This window comes from Uranotaenia lowii, chromosome 1 (assembly GCF_029784155.1).
Source record: "Uranotaenia lowii strain MFRU-FL chromosome 1, ASM2978415v1, whole genome shotgun sequence".
NCBI lineage: Eukaryota > Metazoa > Arthropoda > Insecta > Diptera > Culicidae > Uranotaenia > Uranotaenia lowii.
Genome location: NC_073691.1, coordinates 146,041,100 through 146,057,566, shown reverse-complemented (window position 1 = coordinate 146,057,566; position 16,467 = coordinate 146,041,100). Strand labels below are relative to the sequence as shown.

The following is a 16,467-nucleotide window of genomic DNA, read 5'->3' as shown; positions in this document are numbered from 1 at the left end:
CAACAGGGCAAAATCTACCTGATGACCGAATCACTTTCGCAGCTGTATCGAGCAGCCGCACCCATTCAGCCTTGGCTCATCTTTCTGTTCGAGTCGTACTCGGGCTCAGAGAAAATCGTTGGTGTAATCTTGTCCGCAGTGTACATGGTAGCCAAATCGTCCGATCTGCTCGATCGGATCAAGTTTTGCAAACGATCGGTTATCAAGCTGCTTCAAAAGACGGTAAGTACCCATCCCAGTATTTTCATTTTTCTGGTATCATTTAAAGAAAACGCTCAGAAGAGTTCACAAGCAACGAACCCTCACAAATTTTTATTAAAAAGTTTTAGTTAAAAGTGTAAGTCTTTACATACATAAACGCGTGTGGCATGCGTCCAAAGTTCGAAAATCGCTGAACACAGCTTCCAAGGGTAATTGCTTTCGAATTCTCTTCAATGTTTTTAAAGTACCCAACTTACAAATGGGAGCTTGAATATTATCTATGCGCCTTGTCTATGGTTATTTCATGCATTCTGAAGTGTGATTGAACATTACAGAAGACAATATATTCATTTTGCAACTCCCGGGTGTGAATTTTCGTCTCTATCTGATTCATTGTAACACAATTATTGCAAAAACATTAAAAAGTTAATATGGACGAATTTCTATCGTCTGAGGCTAAATTTAAAAGCAGGTCGAAACTTCTTAGAGAACGAGATGGAACATGATACGGTGTCATTTCGATGAGCCTGGCACTATCTATCTTCTCGGATACGTTGTCGAATATAAACAGACAACGAAGCAGCACAGCACGTCAGCCGATTGGTTCGATGTTCAAGATTCCACATCCGGCATGGTAGGAGGGAAGTCGCTGAAGTTCATTCCATGGTAGATTTGGAAACGCGTATCGCAGGAACCGCTTCTGGACTGACTCAAGTAGTTTCAGCTCGCCAATTCAATTTGGTGCCCATACTTGGATATTGTACTCCAAACCGCTGCGAACGCTGAGCAGTATTTATAATGCTTTGAGAGTGATTCCAGCACAGTTTTTGCTTTAGCCACGGTTATAGCTGAATGCTCCCTGAATGATTCACTTTGAAGATTTATTCATAATCACACCTGTAATGTATATCCTTATCACACGACTTGACTTATAAAACCTTTTTTTATAAAATTAAGAAATGGGATTTTCCAATTAATAAAACAAACACGCGTTTAGAAGGCTTCCGCTATGTACCACGGGTAAGAATAGAATGATCTTTTATTTCGACATCGATCACGATCGTCGTTCGATCGGATCGTGAGAGATCTCATAATTATGAGTTATTTTCAGAGTTCATTTACAGTGTGTAGAATATAAATCCGGACATGACAGTCCTCCGTTTTCAGAAAATACAATATCAGTATGAATAATTAAAGTTTTGATTGATAAGAAAATATTCGATAGCATTAAATTGCTTCTCTTTCTCTGGGCATTTCTTCGATTACACGTTTATGTGACAGCACTTGTAACACCTCTTATGAAACGACTTGCTGAATATCTAGAATCTATTTTGGGAATTGTTTGCTGGGCTCCCTTTAGACCGCGTCCAAATAGGACTGCGTACTGATACGAAGCGTTTTTTTGATGGTTGATCCAGTTGTTCCTCATCATCCGGAAATCCCAAAAAATCGTCATCTGATGAGCTTCGTCGGCGTTTGTAAGGTTGTTGGTTTCCCTGCAAAACCTTTGACCGGATCATCACGTTCCACTTTCGTTGCGGGTTGTGTACCATTTTTAACTGGTGTCGATGCGCCATGATAACGTGCTTCTCCAAAGATATCTGAAAGATATTAGTAGAATATCTTTTTAAAAACAACGCATTTAACCATTTGGGAATTTCTTTACGATTAGGGTTTCTATACAACAGCTTATCCCCTGCCACGAGCTTGTCAAAGTCGTCAGGAGGTGTTTCTAACCTGTAGTCAAACAATTTATCCCTTGCAGGAGATGTATCAAATTGTTGATCAAATTTTTTTCTTGGGTTGATCAGATCCAGAAGCATTTTTGGCTTGTAACTGAAAATCTTTTCTGATGGGAACGTACCATCCTCAACAAGACAACTATTTCTATAGTTGATTAGGAATAAACAAATTTTATCTTCCAAATCTATCGTTTTAAATTCAGGTTCTAGTAGAAATTTTTTTAATACATCCTTAATTGTTCTCACCATCCGTTCAGCTTGACCATTACTGGTCGGATTGTACGGTGGACTTTTCAGAACTTTTATTCCTTGCTGCTCTAAGAAACCAGTGAATTCACGTGAGTTGAAAGGCAGTCCTCCATCTGTGACTACAACATCGGGTAGCCTTGAATATCTTTCGACCCGTCAGTTGCCAAGATTTTCGCGTTGGCATACACTTCCAAGAGATAGTTTGACACCAAATCAGCTGCCGATGAGTTCTGGTGTTCTAAACATAACCGTTTAACAGTGAGATCAATGGATATTTTTGTTCTTACAACTTCACGGTTGACCATGTAGCATGGGAGATTATTTAGAGGCTGTTCAAGTGGAATGAATTCGTTAAGCATTCTTGTTGCGCGGTGTATTCCCGTAGCCACTAAGCCACCGTCCAAGATCGGTCTGGAATATTGTCGATGCCAAGAAAGGAGTGACGCTCTTTTATTTACAAAACGCATGACCGCAAGTTCTCTTCTTTGTTGCAGCGGAATAATACCAGCCATCACTTCGAGTGAACCTGTGTGGGTGGTTTTTGTGGAGCCCAAACAGATTCGAATTCCTGCCCATTGTAGTCTATCCAAAATAATGGCTTCTTTTTGTGATAACTCCGTCATAAATATGGAACCGTATTCCAATATTGATCTCACACATGACTTAAAAATAACTAACAATGCTGCTGGATGTGCTCCCCATAACTGGCCCGATATGCTTCGTAAAAAGTTAAGATACGGAGCTGTACGTTTCTGTACCTCTCTAATATGACACGACCACGACAGATTTCGTGTGAGGTACATGCCGAGTAACCTCAGGGATCTGACGTATTCCAAAGTGCAACCGCCGATATTTATTTCTGGAGGATTATCGCATTGTTGTGTCGAGATCAGGAGGCACTTACATTTCGTCGGCGAAAGTTCTAACCCAAGGTCGAAAATATTTTCCACAACTATATCCACTGCCCTTTGGAGAGATTCGCAACTATGCTCCAGTGAGGTTCCTCTTACAGCAATTGTTGTGTCATCGGCGTAATATACGGTTATCACATCAGGAGGGACACTGTTGATCAATCCACTGATCACAACATTAAAGCATAACGGACTTAGTGGAGATCCCTGAGGAAGGCCTTTCCACGTTGTCCTAGATATTGAATCTAATCCACTCGAAATGCACAAATTCCTTTCTTCAAACAGATGGAAGATACTTTTTACTAGACATTCAGGGACTGTTAATGAGCGTAATTCGCGGACCAGAACATTAATTTCCACGTTGTCGTAGGCGGCTTTGATATCGAGGCTACATATCACCACATGCTCTCTTCTTTTCAAAGCTAAGGAAGCTTCGTTAATCAGTGGAAACAACGCATCCATTGTTCCTCGTCCTTTCCTAAAACCGTTGATAGCTGAAGGGAACAGGTTGTTGTTTTCGATGAAATGTTCTAGTCGATCATAGATAGATAGATAGATAGATAGATATTCAAGGCACAGGTTATGCTGTGGTAAATAACTTTGGTACACCTGCAGAAGGGATCAAACTCGACAGTAAAGCATCCGTTTATATGGCAGAGCTTCTGGCAATCAGGCATGCTGCGAAAATGATCGTAAGTCTTCCTGTTGCTCAGTATATTATTCTATCCGATAGTTTGAGTTGTCTCACGAGCCTGCAAAAAATCAACATCAATCAAAAATATCCCGTTGCTTGGTACGATATAAAAGAATCCATTCTTGAAGGTCAAAGAATGGGGTACGAAATCCATCTGATATGGGTTCCGTCTCACAGAGGTATTCCAATGAACGAGTTGGCAGATCAAGAGGCGAAAAGTGCGTGCATCAATGGTGGTACAGCAGATTATATTTTAACATCATTCGACATCCAGTTTCCGATTCGGCGTACAACAATGCACAAATGGCAAGCAAAATGGAATTCAGGAACTAAAGGACGTTTCTGTCACAGCATCATCTCTAACGTTTCGCTCCAACCATGGTTTAGTAGCTTGGATCTCAACCGCAGACAAATTGTAATCCTTTCCAAATTAATATCAAATCATTCACGACTCCCTGCTCATCTCACTAGGAATGGTATCCTATTGGATGCTACGTGTAGTTGTGGCGAATCCATCGCAGATCCTGATCACATTATCTTCGCATGCAGCAGATTTGAAAATCTTCGTAGACCTATTTGGCGAATTTTAATGAAAAAAGGAATTCCACCCGATATTCATTTGATACTAAAAAAGAAAGACATTGAATTATATAAAACGATAGCTAATTTTGTAATTGAATGTGAAATAGACATGTAAGTAGAACAGTAATCAACACTTGGCCGGTTATGTTATAGAGGTAAAGCCAATAAAAAATTTAAAAAAAAAAAAAAAAACATCGGGTAGCCCAAAACGAGCAAATAACGAGCTGAATTTCTTGTTGACCTTTTGAGCAGTTGTACTATAATTCATACATTCTACCTCTAGCCATTTAGAATGACTACCATTAGAAGAAACGTTTTCTTTTCAAAGAAGAAAAAATCAGCGTGTAATCTACTGAAGGGACGTTTAGTAGGAATCCAAGGATAAGTATCTTTAGTTTTTGTTGTAACTGCCATCACTGCACAGATACTACAGGATTTAACAAAATCTTCGATGTCTAGATTCATTCCTGGCCAATAGACTGTGCGTCGAGCTAATGTTTTCATTTTTATCATTCCACCATGATTAGCGTGTAAAAGTTTGAGAATTGCATATCTCAAGGAATGAGGAATAACTACTCTGTTTTCCAACAATAATACATCGTTCATAACTTCAAGTTTCTCCTTTTGTGAATAAAAGTTTTTAAATTTCATCTGGTTTGACTGACTCCACCCTGTTGTGACTTGCTGAATGACTTCTGCTAAAACTTTGTCAACTTTAGTTTCTTTCGAAATTAAGGCAAAGTCCAGCGGAAAATCGTTTGTGAAATTCAAACTATTAATTTGTTCTTGATCCAGGCTACTAGGAACTTTTTGTTCAAGTGGAAAGCGACTGCAAAAATCTGCATTTCCCATTTTGGATGCTGGACGATACTCAATTTCGAAGTTATAAATAGATAATTCCATAATATAACGTTGCAGTCTAGTCACATATATGGAGTGCTTTCCTTCTCTACTGAATATTCCTATAAGTGGCTTATGGTCAGTAAAGACCTTAAATTTTTGACCAAAAAGAAATTTATGAAACTTTTTTACAACACAAACCAGAGCCAACGCCTCCAAGTGAAGTATTGGGTACTTTTTCTATGCGGCATTCAACGAAAAGGACGTAAAGCATATTGGTTTCTCTGTTCCCTTAATATTGTGAGCTAACACTCCTCCTAAACCATAGGATGAAGCATCAGTCACTACTATCAGAGGCTTATTTGGGTCGTAGAACTCAAGAATGTTAGCTTTCAATAAACTATCCTTACTTTCATTAAACGATGTATTACATTCTGCTGTCCATATAAAACGTTCATTTTTCTTCAGTAAATCATAAAGGCTCCGTAATTTTGTTGATAGATTTGGAACGAATTTGTTGTAAAAATTTATCAGCCCTAAAAAGGCTTTTAACTGTGTCACATCTTCAGGTATTTGGGCATTTTTAATTGTAGACAATTTTTCAGGTGATATACAACATTTGCTTTGTAAAGTCTTTCAAGCACCTGTTCTAATTTAAATAAACATCCTTGGAAATCTTTTCCTGCAATTAACAGGTCGTCAAGATAGCAACATACATTTTCCAAACCTTTAAGGATTTCGTCCATCATTTTTTGAAAATCACCCGCACTGGATGACAAACCTTGAGGTAATCTATTGTACTCAAAAAGACCAACTTCGGTATTAATTACAACATACTTCCTAGAACGTTCAGATAATTTGAGTTGGGTGTAAGCCCCTGTCAAATCGAGGGAGCAAAAAACTTTACATCCAGCCAAAGAAGCGAAAATGTCTTGTGCGAGTGGCAAAGGATAAGAACTGGGTATGATAATCTTATTTAAAGAAACTTTGCAATCAATTACCATACGAATTTCTTCGTTTTTCTTTAAGACCGCAATGACTGGAGATGCCCAATCACTCGATTTGACTGGTGTTATGATACCCTGCTTCTTTAGTTCTTGCAAATAAATCAAAAATTTTTCCTTGAGTTTGTATGGTACCTGATAGGCTCTTTTAAAAATCGGTTGCTCCATCCTGAAATGTAAATCAACTTCAAATCCTGAAATAGGTTCTGTTAAGTCTTTATTGAAAATTTTTGCATACTTTTGTTTTATTTCCCCCAGAGTTTTTTCTCTTGTTGCATCCAAAACAACATTATTAATAGATGAAACATGCGAAAAACTGGCCTTCCATTGTGGATAAAAAGATTTCAACCAGTCTCGACCTAGTAGTGGTATAAAATCTTTTTGGCTTTTTAAAACAATCAATTTTTCAATTTTCATCCGATTATTGAGACTAACCAACACTTGAACCTGTCCCAGTACATCAAGTTTGGCTCCATCTACCACGATAAGCTTTTTGTCAAATTTTATGATCGGTAGGGTACGAAAACGTTGTTTGTATAATCTATCACTCATCACGGACACAGCAGAACCAGTATCCACCTCCATGGAAAGACACTGTCCTTCTACCACCGCATCTACGAGACAAGCTTCCGAAATGTTGTTAATTGTTTTGATCATCATACAATTGATTTCGCTTTCCTCACTAGAATCATGTAAACGGAGACGATCAAATTTATCAGTGGGTGAAACGGTTTTTTGATCTTCCTGTTCTACAAAGTTCACGTTCTTTTTTTCGAACCAGCAATCTCTACGCAAATGACCTGAACGATTGCATCTGTTACAAACAGCTCGCGAATGATTAAACTGTTTGCGACTGCGAAAACGGCGATCATTATTTCCCCCTTCGTCCCTACTCCTGCTACGTGACCGGTATCTAGCAAACTTGCCGTAGCGCTGTTGATTATAATCCGTACGATTCCCATATCCGTTCATTTCGAAGTTTTCACGACGACCCAGCCTATTTTTTATTGAAAAAATATCCGCTTGAGCTTCACTGTGCTCACCTATTATTTTCGCGCGTTCCCCAGCTAGCTCATTACTAATAATCATATTGGTTACTTCCTCTAATTCACGATCATCATCCATTAGTAGTTTATGTTGTAAAATTTTATCCTTCAGACCAATGATCAAGCGATCCCTGATCGCTTCATTTTTGAACTCCCGAAAATTACATTTTTCCGCTAACAATTTAACTGCCAGTACAAAATTTTCAGAACCTTCGTTGGCTCCTTGAAAACGATTGTAAAATTTGTAACGGTGCATTAGCGCTGGCTGTGTTTTATCGAATCGAGATTTTAGTTTACTTATTATTTCCTTGTATTGTAAATTACTGACTTCCTGATTAGGAAACAGCAGTTTTATTTCATCGTAAACGAAATCACCGCTCAACGAAATAAACCAAGACTTCCTGCAATCCTCGGTCACCTTATTTAAATCGCACAGTATCTCAAATCTTTCAACATAGTTTTGAAAAGATCGACCAATATTGTAATGGTCAATCGTTCCAATCATGCTTGGAGCAGTCATTATTGATTCGATAGTAAAAAACTGTGTAAAAATATAATGAAAGAAAGAATGTAAAATCTGAGTACTCACGCTTCAGTAGAATCTACTACCTGTCGGTGTCTTGCGGAATGCACTATGAGTTGCACCTTCCCAGTCAAACTCGATCGTTCTTCTTGGCTCACTTCACGTCTCACTTGTGACAAGAAGTTCGACGCTAGCGACACAAGAAATCCCCACAAGATTCCACTTGTCTGTCGATCGATCCACAGTTGCAGTATAACTCGCACGCTTTTTCTCACTTGCACTCACAGAAACTTTGTTTCACTGCCTGTGCTGATCAGCGTTGTAACACGGAGTTAGCTCAGTGGGTGGAGATTTGGGAAAGGTAAACAAGAGGGAACTCAGGGTCGTTTTATGATGCAACGCGACACTTTCTTTCCGCGGAACTCGCAGCAGAGGAATCCAATGGGAATCGAACCAACCAGGGTCGTAAGCATGGGTGATTACCTCTCATGCTAGCAACCAGTCCAAACGATGAGAAATGTTAAAACCGAGGCGGGCAAAGCATATAATTTCGTGAATGGAAATGTTAAGAGGGAAGGATTGAAAGAACGATTTTCGATAAGGTGTAAAATAACAAAGTATTCCAGTAAAGTATTCTACCTGATTTCAAATTTTACATAATGTGGGGGGTTTTATTTACATAGTTTTTCAGGGGTGACGTCACATATAAGGCATACTTGCGGTTAGATTTTGTGCACGGAATTTATCAGGAACTACTAGCGGCAGCTGGATCGGCGGACAACGACGATTGATTGGAACCATATGGGGACATCGGTTCCCATATTATGTTGATTTTTCCACCAGCAATCCGGAATTCACAGCAGACTCTGTCCGGCGTCCCGGAAGAGCCTGCAAGTTGCGATTTGTGATTCCGGCCTTGTTGTACCGGATGATCTTTCCGATACCCTCGTAATAGCCCGACAAGGTTATGTTTTAGCCTTGCCTTCGTCGTTAACCTCGTAATGGCCCAAACTAGGTTATCAAGCGGTCCTAGCGCCACCGGATGGCCACAGCCAAAAGCCTTCCGACAAGGTTATGTTGTGTGGTCTTTCTGTCTGGTTGATTTTGGATGTTAGACGTCGCCGTGTGGTTGCAGTTCACGAATAGCTGGTGAATAAGCCGACAAAACAAGAAAAGGCCCTCTTGGACCTTTTCTTTGTGGTGGTTTTTGTTGAGTTTGTCTTCACGATATTTGTTCTTTTTATAATTTCTAAATCGTACTTATATATTTTTTTAACCGCGCACCGTACTACTGTTTGTGTTTTTGTAATACGTTTTTATTTTGTACTTTTAGCTTTGAACTACACACGACGCACACTTCTTACTCCTAACGAGATCACAGACAGAAAGCACATGCTTTGCATTGCCGATATTCGATAGACCTTGATTTTTGGCCGACGCCCATACATACGGCAAATTTACATGGTGCGTCGTTCTCTGGGTGCCCACACTTCCCCATGACGGCCCTGGTTGAGCACGACGCCCCTGGATTTCTCTGAGAAAGAGAGTGCCTGTGCGGGATGACAGATGATTTGGGTGAAGTGGGGTGAAGTTAGCCATTCTGTTTGCAGGATTTGTTTTTGTTTTTCCTTAAGGGACAGGGATGATCTGATTTTGTGGCGGAGCCACACAAAAACATGTAACCGACGGTTACAGCGTCGAGTAGCAGGCGTCGGTAGAATACTTCGCTAAGGCAGTCTACTAGCCCAAGGAACTCACGTTGAACACGCTATTCCAGAACAAATCTTTTGTTCTTCGAATAACCCTTTGAGTAACCTGCTGGAAGAAAGGAAAATGGCGTTAAAACACGTTTTTATACTTAATCAATATTTTTCACAATATTAATGTGCACGCATAGAATTATTTATTTTATTTTTTTTTTAGATTGATCAAATTATTAACGGCGATCTAGCTTTCATGAATTTTTACACTAAGCTACAATCAGATTATTCTCAACTTCAAATCATTGAGCCAAGCTCCCAAGCAATTCTAGTTCAGGAATACTTACGGACTCACTCTAGAAATATGCTAAATTTCTGTTTGAGTATTTTTTACCGTCGTCGCCAGCTGTAATGTATATCCTTATCACACGACTTGACTTATAAAACCTTTTTTATAAAATTAAGAAATGGGATTTTCCAATTAATAAAACAAACACGCGTTTAGAAGGCTTCCGCTATGTACCACGGGTAAGAATAGAATGATCTTTTATTTCGACATCGATCACGATCGTCGTTCGATCGGATCGTGAGAGATCTCATAATTATGAGTTATTTTCAGAGTTCATTTACAGTGTGTAGAATATAAATCCGGACATGACAACACCAAGATCCCTAATAGATTCAACTTTTTCAAGAGAGACGCTATCAGCTATGTTGAAATAGGCAATCTCAACCCTGCTCATGGTGAACGTAAGAATCTTACATTTTTTAGGTGAACTTCCATCGCATTCACTTGGCACCAGAGCATAAGCTTGTCAGCATTATGTTATTTTATTTTATTTACATAGTATTCCGTCTCACGACATAACTTGACGAACATAATTCCTATAATTCACTCGGTCCATGGCAACCGTTCTCCAATTTCTCGGGCACCCCACGTTCGCCAGATCACGCTCCACTTGGTCTAACCACCTCGCTCGTTGCGCCCCCGCTCGTCTTGTTCCTACCGGATTCGTAGCGAACACCTGTTTTGCAGGACAGTCGTCCGGCATTCTCGCAACATGTCCCGCCCAGCGTATCCGGCCAGCTTTCACCACCTTCTGGATACTGGGTTCGCCGTAGAGTCGCGCGAGCTCGTGGTTCATCCTTCGCCTCCACACTCCGTTCTCCTGTACGCCGCCAAAGATGGTTCTTAACACTCGTCGCTCGAATACTCCGAGTGTACGCAGGTCCTCCTCGAGCAATATCCATGTCTCGTGCCCGTAGAGAACAACCGGTCTAATAAGCGTCATATACAGGTTACACTTCGTGCGAGGGCTAAGTCTTCTCGACCGCAGTTGCTTGTGGAGTCCATAGTAGGCACGACTTCCGCTGATAATTCGCCTCCGGATCTCGCGGCTGGTGTCATTGTCTGCGGTCACCAGTGAGCCGAGATAGACAAAGTCTTCGACTATCTCCAGCTCGTCGCCGTCGATCGTGACCTTGTTATTACTGGACAAGCGGGTTCGGTCGGTCTCGGATCCGCAGGCCAGCATGTACTTCGTCTTGGACGTATTAATCATCAACCCAATCCTTCCTGCTTCGCGTTTCAGTTTGCGGTAGATCTCCTCCACCGCCGCAGTTGATCTGCCGACTATATCAATGTCATCGGCAAAGCAGATAAGTTGACTGGATCTGTTGAAAATCGTGCCCCGCATTTCGCCCACCGCTCGTCGAATAACACCTTCTAGCGCCACGTTGAACATCATGCAGGATAGACCATCACCTTGTCGAAGCCCCCTGCGCGATTCGAATGAACTCGACAATTCACCCGAGATCCGCACACAGCACTGCGTTCCATCCATCGTCGCCTTGATCAGTCTGATCAGCTTCCCGGAAAAGCCGTTCTCGTCCATGATTTTCCATAGCTCGTTACGGTCGATCGTGTCGTATGCGGCTTTGAAGTCGATGAATAGATGGTGCGTAGGGACTTGGTGTTCCCGGCATTTTTGGAGGATTTGCCGTAATGTGAATATCTGGTCCGTCGTTGACCGTCCCTCCATGAAGCCGGCCTGATGACAGCAGTATGTGTAATGCGTAATTGAGCGGTACATTTTCAGATCGTCTGTATAAAACACTAATTCAGAACCAATTACTTAATTGACAAAGGTCGTTCAAGAATAGATTAAACAGAAGACTGCCTTGGGGGACCTCAGAAGGAACGGAGAATTCTAGAGTTTGGTTTGATTAGGTCGTGTGAGCCACTTAATCGACGGATCTGGCAACTCTGTTAAGTGTTTCAAAGCTTTATCAACTGCTCCGTTTTTATACAATTTTTTTTTGCTGAAATCCGCTACAATTCGATTCGAGACGCACATCAATTGGCAAACCAGCACCGAACGAACCCGCACAATCGCCAAAAACCCCCAGCTCGCACGGCAAGGTACGAAATTTTTACATTTCTTATAGTAGCTAGAGGCTGGTCGATAGAGCGCCCATCCACCATTACTCTCCCACCTCGCACTATTTACCTTCCGCTGCTGAACCGCCCGCACCAATCCACCGCTCAACTTACCGTCCATCACGCTCCTTCCGCTGAACGCAACATAACGCTGCATAAAACCGCCCGATTCCTCCGACTGCACAGTATATTCCAATTCACTTAACATCACTGTACCGATTTCGGATCAATAAAAGACCATTTTCGCTCTGGCTGTTATTATTCGATCTCCGATCTACCAACCAAAACATCAACATTCTCCGTCTCGCTCCCGCCTTCGAGGACTCATCGACCGAACAACTATAAACTTTCGTCTCGTTCGTGCCACCGAGGACTACAAAGGCAAGGTAACGTCATTTCGTGCGTCCGTGAGCAGAGACTACGTCGAAAAGTCATTTAGCAGCGCCATCTGAACGTCACATTGGGTAACTATCAATCTGCAAAAGTAACACCTTTTCATAATGGCGAATTTATGTGAAAAGTGTGCCATGACTTTCGACGGTGAATTCGTGCAATGTGGAGTATTTTGTTCCACAGTTGTTTGTTTAAAATGTTCTGGTATACACGATAATTCTCGAGCGGACCTTCGCACGAATGGACATCTAGTGTGGATGTGTCAAAGTTGTAAAATGATGGTTTCTAAAGCCCGCTTTTCCAACGCTTTAGTATCAACAAACATTGCCAACAACAACCTGATCGAATCCTTGAAAGAATCACTTAAAACTGAGATCCGCGAAAGTATTCTTCAAGAAATTCGAAACGAACTGCGAGTAAATCCTCTTCCGGCGAACGTTTGCGCTACTCCAGTTCTTAATCCGAGAAATAGGTCCTCCGTGAGTTCAGCCACTGTTTCATCCGCCCATCTTAAGCGTCGCCGTGAAAAAATCATAGTTACGGAAAGCGTTTCTGCACGACAACCAAACTTGTTATGTGCGGTTGGTACTGGTGCAGCCAATAATGAAATCGCGACAAACAACAATCTTTATACAACACCTCCGTCATTTTGGCTGTATCTCTCTGGCATTCTTCCAAACGCGCCCGATGATAGTGTTCTGCGATTCGTGCGCTCTCAACTTGGAACCGATGAAGTCCAGCTTAAAAAGTTGGTTCCTAGGGGCAGAGAAGTCAGCACGCTTTCGTTTGTATCCTTCAAAGTTGGTGTTTCACTCGATTTGAAAGATAAGGCGTTGTCGTCCGAAACTTGGCCAGCAGGAATCCGTTTCCGTCAGTTTGTCGATAATTCGCCTGAGGGTTTTTTACCCGTTCCGAAACAGCCACGACTCGATTTCAAATCGAACCAACAGACGCCTTTTGCGACGCCAATATGATAGGTGAACTGAACGTTGATAACCATCACTTAGCCGAATTAGAATCCGCCGTCACTACCTTGCCTTCACCAGTACCACCTCCTGCAACATCCGCTAGCTCATCTATGCAAAATCGCTCTATCGTTAACAGCCAATTAACTGTGTACTATCAGAATGCAGGTGGTATGCGTACAAAAACCAATCAATTTCTGCTCGCGCTTTCTTCATGTGAATACGACATTGTCATGATCACAGAAACTTGGTTGAAGGACGACATAGCAAACTCTGAATTAGCCTTAAACTACAGCATCTACCGCAATGATAGAAATTCAAACACAAGTCAACTAAACCGAGGCGGTGGCGTATTGATTGCAGTTAGGCATGGCATCGAGGCAGTCTCTATAGCAGTACCTGGATGTGATCATCTAGAGCAAATCGTTGTTCGAATCAAAGATCAATGCCGTTTCGTCTACTTGTGCTGTGTTTACTTTAGACCTAATAGTGAAACTGCTCAATATTCGTCCCATATGTCAGCAATTGATCAACTAACGAATACCGCAACTTGTCGAGATGTTATCGTCGTAGCTGGAGATTATAACCTACCGAACTTAAACTGGAGTTTTGACGAGGATACTGATAGTTTTCTGCCAGTAAACGCCTCAACCGAACAGGAACTGGCTGTAATTGAGTGCACTATTGCATCTGGTTTATCTCAGATGTGTTCGCTCGTAAATGTCAATGGCAGAATCCTCGACCTCATATTTTTAAATAGACCAGATCTTGCAGAAGTTGTAAACCCGCCACACGCCATTTTAAACACCGATCGACATCATCATTCCTCAATTTTATTGATTGACAATACTTATGAAGAGATTATCGACACAGTTCGTCCCGATACTTGCAGCTTAGATTTTCGGCTCTGTGATACCGATCGTGTGATAGATTCGCTAGCCGAAAAAAATTGGCACTCAGCGTTTGCCAATCTGGATATCGATAGTGCACTTTCCACCTTTTATGACCAACTTTGGGGTATACTGCGTGAGAACACCCCTCCTAGACGACCAAACCGACATAAACCGTTCAAGCTCCCTTGGTGGAACTCTGAACTACGAAGAAGCCGTAATTCAGTTCGCAAAGCCCGGAAACGTTACTTCAAGGAGAAATCCGATCAAAACAAATCGATCTTATCTCGTTTAGAAGTTGAGTACTCAGCCCTGCGAAATACTGCCTTTAAACGATACATATCAAACATCGAACGCAACGTTAAACAAGATCCATCTAGCTTTTGGAAGTTCATGAACAGTCGCCGCCTTAAAAATACGGTTCCATCTTCTGTATCGTTTCATGGGTGCACCTCGAGCAGTATAAGAGAATCAGCTGATTTGTTTGCTGAATTTTTCAGCAGCGTATACAGCACCTCAACTCCTGACTGTGCTGATACCTATTTTCGAAATCTGCCGAACTACGACGTCAGGCTACCGCTACCTCTATTTACCGATCAGGAGGTACTAAACGTTCTCAGTACGCTTGATCCATCGAAAGGTCCAGGTCCAGATGGAATTCCATCTTCGTTGGTTTCGAGAATAGCTGTTTCGCTTGCAACACCGCTTTGTCTAATTTTTAACCGATCCATCTCAGAAGGAGTTTTTCCTAGCCGTTGGAAAATCGCTTCAATTTCTCCAATTCATAAGTCTGGAAATGCTCATCGTGTGGAGAATTACCGGCCAATTTCAATCCTCTGCTGTTTTTCAAAAGTGCTTGAAGTTTTGATGTACGAAAGGCTCTATTCAGCAGCTACACCGTTACTTGCCGAAGTCCAGCACGGGTTTATCCGGAAAAGATCGACGTTGACCAACTTGATGTGCTATGCCAGTGAATTGTATGCTGCAACTGACAAAAGACTGCAAGTGGACTCAATATATGTCGACTTTGCCAAAGCCTTCGATAAAGTGCCGCATATGGTCGTGATGGAGAAACTTAAGCGCTACGGTTTCCCAGAATGGGCAACCAAATGGTTGCATTCATATTTGTTACATCGTCATGGCTTTATAAATATTCGTGGAACTCATTCTACTAGTTTCGATATGCCGTCTGGTGTTCCACAGGGAAGTCACTTAGGACCGCTTATCTTTGTGATTTTCATTAACGATCTAGCAACTTTACTTCAATCGCCAAAACTACTGTTCGCAGATGATTTGAAAATCTACAGGATCATTGACTCGAGAGTGGACTGTGCTGCGCTTCAAGAAGACATCAATAGACTACACGCATGGTGTGGAAAACATGGGATGGAGGTAAACGCCGATAAATGCAAGTGTATCAGCTTTTTTAGAACCAGAACCTCCGTGGTCTTCGAATACGCTTTTGGTGGCACTCCGCTTGAAAGAGTTGTCACCATTAAGGATCTAGGAGTAACCTTTGATCAGAAGCTCTCGTTTAATCAGCACATCGCGACAACAACAGCTAAGGCCTTTGCTATGCTTGGATTCCTGCGACGAAATACTTTGAGCTTTGAGGACCCATACGCTCTCAAGACAGTGTTCTGCTCTTTAGTACGAAGTGTCTTGGAATATGCGGCACCAGTCTGGGCACCCTACCACTCTGTTCATATCGAACGGATCGAACGAATTCAGAAAAAATTTCTTCGTTATGCACTGCGTCGACTGCCCTGGCGAGACCCCGTAAGGCTACCGCCTTACCCACAAAGGTGCGCACTTCTGTCTCTATCGTCTCTGAGTCAAAGAAGAACATATTTGCAGCGAATGTTTGTATACGATATCCTGACGAACACTGTTGACTGTCCACAATTGCTCCAAAGCTTGAGTTTGCACGCCCCAGCACGTCGTTTGCGCAACCAAACCACCTTCTGGCTACCTAGAAGCAGAACAGTTTTTGGACAAAACCACCCGCTTAATCGATGTTGTCAGGTCTTCAACGATGTGTCATACTTGTTTGACTTCAATGTATCAAAATCAATGTTTAAATGTGCAATCCGTGACGTTCCCTAGCTTTAACGTAACTTTAATTTAAACATAAGTTAGTTTTAACACTCGGTCTGTATGACAGCAGTCAAAGACTTAAATAAATAAACTAATGAGTTTCGAGGAAATCGCGAGGAAAGTTTCACAACACCTTTTTAATTCTAGTATTAAATTCTAGTTAAATCTTAAAATGGATAAAGAATATGCC

General features: G+C 41.6%; 1 protein-coding gene across 1 annotated transcript in view; it reads left to right on the top strand.

Moving 5' to 3' along the window:
• The window catches only part of LOC129740424 (E3 ubiquitin-protein ligase RNFT1), a 58,079-nt gene that overhangs the window by 3,029 nt on the left and 38,583 nt on the right, over positions 1-16,467 (top strand). Inside the window, exon 3 of the mRNA XM_055732098.1 lies at positions 7-222. Coding sequence (XP_055588073.1) covers positions 7-222 — 216 coding nt within the window. The remainder of the gene's footprint in view (positions 1-6; positions 223-16,467) is intronic.